This window comes from Lactuca virosa, chromosome 6 (assembly GCF_052849685.1).
Source record: "Lactuca virosa cultivar CGN04683 chromosome 6, Lactuca_virosa_CGN04683_v6, whole genome shotgun sequence".
NCBI classification, from domain to species: domain Eukaryota; kingdom Viridiplantae; phylum Streptophyta; class Magnoliopsida; order Asterales; family Asteraceae; genus Lactuca; species Lactuca virosa.
The window spans coordinates 28,998,816-29,006,302 of record NC_136431.1 but is presented as its reverse complement, the minus strand read 5'-3'; the positions used below and the strand labels follow the sequence as shown (position 1 = coordinate 29,006,302).

The following is a 7,487-nucleotide window of genomic DNA, read 5'->3' as shown; positions in this document are numbered from 1 at the left end:
CTTCTATATGTGTTAGAGAAGGTTTTAATGGGTGGTTGCCTAAATAGCATGTAACTCTGGAGTATTTTGCTTTGCTATCCAACCTTGATGAATTCAACAGGTATCATGTCGTTAATTTATAATTTCAGATTATCATTAATTATCATTATTAATATTTTTTACAAATTTAATTGGCAATTTTTATGTGGCAGATATCCATTGGGGGGGGGGGGATAATTTGGGATCAATTGTACTATATCTAGTTACTATATTCAATAAGGTTGAGAGGCATATACGTCCAGTTGAACCGAAAAGATTTTTTACACGCTTTGAACAATTTAATATTTTTTTTTGTTTGCTAACATTCTAATATATGATTCTTTCATATATGGATTCTTGAGACTTCTCCTGTGAACAGTTTGTTTGGTACCCGATAAGAGAATGTGATCCATCGGGCTGTTGCATGGTCGAAACCGATGCCTTTACAAAAGCCTCAGTCCAACCGGTTTCTACAAATCGACGGCGTATGGTTACTTGTTTATTTAAATATTTTCTATTTTATGTATAGTTTATGTTTATTTTTAGTTTTATAATTTTTAGCAGGATAATAGACTTGTACAGAAGTTGGAGCTGACAGAAGCCGAGAGTCGTGCTAAATGGTGGATAGTTAGCTCAGTGTGGATTGATCGCCCTGATTTTCCCGACACAAAAGTTCATAGGTCACCTTCCTTAACACTTTCACCCAAAAACTCCCTACTCATTAGCTTCGACAAAAGAAGGCACAAGTAGATGTTCTATCTCACCCGTCACCACTACCACCTTCGGCCGCTGAACCATCACTGATTAGGATCGACTTATCATTGACATACAAAACAAGGTCCGTCAATTGCTAAGCTGGCTCAGTGTATGTCACAAGCAGTAGAGTTCACATCATAAGCGTTTAGCAAAGCATGACGCTACTTTAGCATTGCTTCTTATAAGTAAGACTCGTGGAGACGATGTTGGTACCTCGAAGGGTATGGAGGTACATTATTAATTATTTCACTCCCACACAGTTTATATTTAACTTTATGGTCCTTATGTTTTGCATCGTTTATAATTAAACATTATTGAATCGTAGAAGCACTAATCATGCAAGATGTTGGTACTAGAGAGTACAATTACGATGACTTATGAGAGCATGACTATGAGTTAGGCACACCCGAACAGTCGCTGGATGACGGCCCTGAGCAACCGTCTACATGTATTCAATCTAAGATGTAAAAGAGATTTCGCAGGATGAATACAAAACACCATCGACAACACCTCTTAGGCGTTCTATACGCCAAAAAGTTATGTCTACATGGTAAAAGTCCCTATTGATACAAATGAAGAGGAAAGGTTTTGCACGACAAAAACCAACACCGTTGGACAATCTTTAGAACCTAGGGATGAGCATATGGACCGGGGAACCGGCCGGAACCGGTCCCGAAACCGAAACCCGATGGAACCGGTCGGGCCGGGACCGGTACTATAATCTCGTCAATTTTTGGAACCGGGACCCGGTAAGAACCGGTTGTTGGAACCGGCCCAAAACCGGGAACCGGACCGGATAACTCGCTCAAATTTTGAAAGTTGCATAACTCACTCAATTTAACTTTTTTTGACCTGAATTTTTTCCTACATGTAGATTATGATTTGTAGTTAATTTTAGACTATAAAAACGTTTGATTTGGTTAAAAGTGAATGAGTTACAAGCCCCGCAAGGAAGGCTGTCAAATCAAATTTTTTTTTTATGTTTTAGCAATTAAATGTAATCTGACTTTGTTGTTCAAATGTACATAACTCACTCAATTTAACTTTTTTTGACCTGAATCTTTTTCCTACATAGTAGATTAGGATTTGTAGTTAAGTTTAGACTATAAAAATGTTTGATTTGGTTAAAAATTGAATGAGTTACAAGCCCCACAAAGAAGGGTGTCAAATCAGAATTTTTTTTATGTTTCAGCAATTAAATGTAATCTGACTTTGTTGTTCAAATGTGCATAACTCACTCAATTTAACTTGTTTTGACCTGAATCTTTTTCCTTCATGTATATTAGGATTTGTAGTTAAGTTTAGTATATAAAAACGTTTGATTTGGTTAGAAATTGAATGAGTTACAAGCCCCGCAAAGAAGAGTGTCAAATCAGATTTTTTTTTATGTTTCAGCAATTAAATATAATTTGACTTTGTTGTTCAAATGTGCATAACTCACTCAATTTAACTTTTTTTGACCTGAATCTTTTTCCTTCATGTAGATTAGGATTTGTAGTTAAGTTTAGACTATAAAAACGTTTGATTTGGTTAGAAATTGAATGAGTTACAAGCCCCGCAAGGAAGGGTGTCAAATCAGAATTATTTTATGTTATAGCAATTAAACGTACTCTGACTTTGTTGTTCAAATGTGAATAACTCACTCAATTTAAGTTTTTTTGACCTGAATCTTTTTTCTACACGTAGTTTAGGTTTTGTAGTTAAGTTTAAACTATAAAAACACTTGACTTGGTTAAAAATTGAATGAGTTACAAGCCCCGCAAGGAACCGTGTCAAATCATACCGGTTCCAAAACCGAAAACCCGGCAAAAACCGGACCCGGAACCGGTAGAACCGGGACCGGTAGAACCGCCAGGACGGTTTGGTTCTTGATTTTGGCCGAAGCCGGTTCCCGGTTCGGGTCCGGGTCGGGCTGGTTCCGGCCGGTTCGGTCCGTTTGCTCATGCCTATTAGAACCTGTCGTACACAATCTATATAAAGAACGGGATGGTTCGCTGTTGTTTACTCACCATTTTTTTACCATTATTCCGTCGATTGAATTTTGGACGCGTTTATATTTAGATAGTCACGCAGGGCGGTTGGAATGTGATGTAAGTTATATTATTATGTGTTCATTACGTACTATGCTTCTAATAATAATACTTACTTTACTGCAAAAATTTTGATTGACAGCACATCATGTTGTGGATCTCATTGTTGATAGAGCGTAGACAGGATGACGCTCGGTAGACTGTTGTGTCATCAGCCTTCAACACTGATACATTTAACTGGAATGACATGGATGACACACCCGTTTACCCAACTTGGGCAAACTGTGATACGATATAATTGTGTTTGGATTAAATTACCTAAGTATTTATATATTATAATGTTATTTGATGATTATTTATTTCTAACCTTTTTTGTAGCTTTACATCTCAATCAATATATCAAATGCTCACTGGTTTTTGGGTGCTCTGGATTTGAAGACATTCAAAATGAGTATATACAATAGTCACTGGAAGAGCGGCTACTGTTCAGAAACTGGTGATTGGTTTATCGGTATGCGAGCTCGCATCCATAGATTCTTAGTGGATATCAACTATTGGGGTACCGAACCAATTTATTTAATCTCATTTGAGAGTTTCAACATAACCCTCGAAAGGACCCCACTAGTACCACAACAGATTGACAGTAGAAGGGATTGTGAGGTGTTTTTGTGTTGGTTCTTGGAGTCGTTGATCACCGGAAAGTCGCATTTTATAGAGCGTAAAATGGGTCTATGGGCAATGTCACATCGTAAACGACTAGCGGAATTTTTTTGGGGTACAAGGACAAATATGATTTAAACTTTGTAATATTATTTAAAACAAATCCTTTTAGTTTGTGTATTTATTCGTTTTTTGTTGATTTTAAGATTACAGTTGCATTTTAGATTTTATAAAAACAAAACTTATATTAAAAAAAAAACAAAATACATTTTACACATAAAAAACAAAAAACAAAAAGAAAAAAAAACTATTTTGGAAAAGTGGTTCGGTATCCTACTCTAGTATTCCGGAGACCTCTCCGAAATAAAATGATTATTTTGTTCGGTATCCTACTCTAGTATTCTGGATAAAATGGTTATTTTGCAAAAGAAAAAAAAAGTGAGATATTCCGAAGTAAACCATTAGTCATTATTTAATTATCTTCTTTTCCATCTTTCACACACCCTTACGTCTCTATCTCAATTGACCCATGCATTCACAAAGTTTTAAAGTGACAATCATCTATATTATGAAGTAAAACACATTTTGGGTGAAACTGCTATATATTAGCAATACTAATCAGAAAACAAAAATAAATAATCAAGTTAAGTTATATTATATATTACATTGTTAAATCCAACAATAACATATAATTATAATACCCTTTCTTTTTGTAATCCTAGCGCCTTGCTAAATTCTTGGTTACGACGAATTGCATTGTTCTAAGAGAAAAAGTGTATTAATGTCATGACAGATACAATTAAAAGTGTAAGACACTCCTTTGTTGAAAAATATGAGACTGACTTCCAACGTAAAAGAAACTCCTTGTGGAAAAATATGGCATGTACCTTTAAATAATATATCATCAATGCAGGATTTATATCTAGTGATGAATACATGTTTTATGTTTTAATAAATATACAAGGACACAAGAGGAGGGGGTATAAAGAATTTTAAAAAAAAAAAAAAACGTAGTTGGTACAACAACATGCTATAGGATATTTGTCAAATTAAGGGTTGTGTTATATTAAAGATAGGGGACCAAGTCCTTACCGACAAAGGAAAGGTTTTTAAGGAACAGATAGAAACTCTCTCTTTGGTAGCACTCTAAAGTTGCACTTTAACAACAGTAGGTGGTGCAATTAATTAAAATTCTTTCTTGAATCTGCAAATAAAATACCTATATATAGTCACCTTCATAATTGGTTCAAGCAATAGCATCATCATTCACACACACACACACACACACACACACACACAGATGGGTGGCTTAGTGGGAATTCTCTTCTCCTTGGTAGCGATAACTTCACTGCTTCCAGTTTACGCTGTTGGTGGCACCACAAGGAGCTATGAGTTTAACGTAATTCTCATTTGATATTGTATTTACAAGATGTTAAAACTTTGTTTTAGTTTAACATGTAGCTAGCTATATATAAAAATTACGTTTGTGCATGCATAATATATATGCAGATTAAGCTGCAAAATGTTACACGACTGTGCCACACAAGGAGCATGGTGACAGTGAACGGGAAATTTCCAGGTCCTCGGATCGTTGCTAGGGAGGGTGATCGCTTGCTTATCAAAGTTACAAACCATGTCTCCAATAATATTACAATCCATTGGTATATATATGATCATGATCAGCTGTAGACTTTGCATTTCCAATTAAACAATTAATAGTAATTAATTTTTTTTTACCTTGTACGTGATCTTGTTCTTTATGCATATTCATGCAGGCATGGTATCCGACAGCTACGGAGTGGATGGGCCGATGGGCCAGCATATATAACACAATGCCCCATACAAACAGGGCAGAGTTACGTGTACAACTACACTGTTGTTGGACAAAGAGGAACGTTGTTTTGGCATGCACATATATCATGGCTACGAGCAAGTGTTTATGGCCCTCTCATCATTCTTCCAAAGCTTCATGTCCCTTACCCTTTTGTCAAACCCTATAAAGAAGTCCCCATCATCTTCGGTAACTAATTAACTATACATGCATGCATATATAGTCAAATTATACAGGTTCTTTAAACTTCATGTTGTTTCGTGTTTAACTTTGTAGACATTTTATATGCACAGGGGAGTGGTTTAATACTGATCCGGAGGCAATCATTGCCCAAGCAACACAAACTGGTGGGGGTCCGAATGTTTCTGATGCATATACCTTTAATGGGCTTCCTGGACCTTTCTATAACTGCTCTGCTAAAGGTATTAATTTCTAGCATCTTTTAATTAAGCCAAGAAATGTAATATATGGTTCAGATCAATTATGAGTTTTGAAATTAATTTGCAGATACATTCAAGCTGAAGGTTAAACCCAACAAGACATACCTCCTGCGACTGATCAATGCAGCACTCAATGATGAACTCTTTTTTAGCATAGCAAACCACACCCTGACAGTCGTTGAAGCTGACGCCATTTATGTAAAACCTTTCGACACTGAAACACTCGTGATAGCCCCTGGTCAAACCACTAACGTCCTCCTTAAGACACAGTCAAAGTTCCCTGGTGCCAACTTTCTAATCTCCGCTAGACCATATGTAACAGGCCAAGGAACCTTCGATAATTCCACGGTTGCTGGTATTCTTGAATATGAATCATCCATTCCTATGAAAAACCTCCCACTCTTCAAACCTACATTACCATCTTTAAATGACACTTCATTCGTGACAAAATTTTCAAATAGACTCCGAAGCTTGGCAAGTGCTCAATTTCCAGCTAACGTCCCCCAGAAGGTTGACAAACATTTATTTTTCACCATAGGACTTGGGACAACCCCCTGTGCGAAAAACAAAACATGTCAAGGACCTAATGGAACTAGGTTCGCAGCATCTATAAATAACGTGTCATTTGTTCAACCAAGTGTTGCCCTTCTCCAGTCCCACTTTTTTGATCAATCGAAGGGTGTTTACAGTCCTTATTTTCCTATCAGCCCGTTGCATTGGTTTAACTATACAGGGACTCCTCCAAAGATTACCTTTGTGAGCAATGGCACAAAAGTGATGGTTCTTCCGTTTAATACTAGTGTGGAGTTAGTCATGCAAGATACAAGCATTCTTGGCGTTGAAAGCCACCCTCTTCATCTCCATGGATTCAATTTCTTTGTGGTAGGTCAAGGGTTTGGGAATTACAATCCTAAGAAGGACCCGAAGAACTTCAATCTAGTGGACCCTGTTGAAAGAAACACAGTAGGTGTGCCTTCTGGTGGGTGGGTTGCCATACGATTTATTGCAGACAATCCAGGTTGGTTTAATTTCTAGCTATGCATGGTAACTTCATTTCTGGTTTTTGCGATACTAGTTGATATATACGTTCTAACTCTTTGTCAATTTGATCAGGGGTATGGTTCATGCATTGCCATTTGGAAGTTCATACCAGTTGGGGTTTGAAGATGGCTTGGCTTGTCTTGGATGGAAAACTTCCGAACCAAAAGCTTTTACCTCCACCAGCTGATCTCACAAAGTGCTGAAGTTACCTGTCTGACTCCTTTCAGCTTGATTTTTGTCAACAAATCAATTTTAGATTTGTTTTTTTTCTACATATACACAAATTACTTTCCTACTTCTTGACCTTGAGTTTCTAGCGAGTTGACTAGTAACGGGAAGAAGGCTCATCATTTGTATAACCAGAGTTACGTTCATAAAATTAAAAACATGTCGTTGGGATAAAGTCTTTAACTCCTTACCTATCAATTTTTAGAAATTAATTAATAAACATGAAATAATTCTAGACTCGTGTATATATATCTTTTTAAAATCTGAAATTTGGACCACATTGTTTGTGTTAGATGCAAATCAAATTTGGGATAATCCAAAAAATCATTTCCCAATTTTAGGAAAAATCATAGATAAAAGAAAAAAAACACTAAAACCATTAAGGACAATAAGCAAGCTCGAATGCAATATCTCCTACGGGTGAGCAAAAACCGAACCGACTACAAAAAATCCGACAAAACCGCAACAAACCGCAACCGACAA

The 7,487-nt window shown here is 36.5% G+C and overlaps 1 protein-coding gene across 1 annotated transcript; it reads left to right on the top strand.

Annotated features, from left to right (window-relative positions):
* The first annotated feature begins 4,730 nt into the window (after nucleotides 1–4,730).
* LOC145119977 (laccase-17-like) lies at nucleotides 4,731–7,179 on the top strand. The gene is made up of 6 exons (XM_079055761.1): nucleotides 4,731–4,863; nucleotides 4,974–5,125; nucleotides 5,240–5,484; nucleotides 5,589–5,717; nucleotides 5,803–6,753; nucleotides 6,849–7,179. Exons 1-6 carry the CDS (start codon nucleotides 4,765–4,767, stop codon nucleotides 6,977–6,979), a joined length of 1,707 nt encoding a protein of 568 aa, XP_078911887.1. The 5' UTR covers nucleotides 4,731–4,764; the 3' UTR covers nucleotides 6,980–7,179.
* Nucleotides 7,180–7,487: the final 308 nt, after the last annotated feature.

What these genes read in the sequence shown, in the direction of transcription:
- LOC145119977 (XM_079055761.1), top strand. Translation starts at nt 4,765, where the DNA reads ATGGGTGGCTTAGTGGGAATTCTCTTCTCCTTGGTAGCGATAACTTCA. An exon ending in AGAAGTCCCCATCATCTTCG is followed by an intron (nt 5,485 to 5,588) that starts GTAACTAATTAA and finishes TTATATGCACAG; the next exon opens with GGGAGTGGTTTAATACTGAT. An exon ending in ATTTATTGCAGACAATCCAG is followed by an intron (nt 6,754 to 6,848) that starts GTTGGTTTAATT and finishes CAATTTGATCAG; the next exon opens with GGGTATGGTTCATGCATTGC.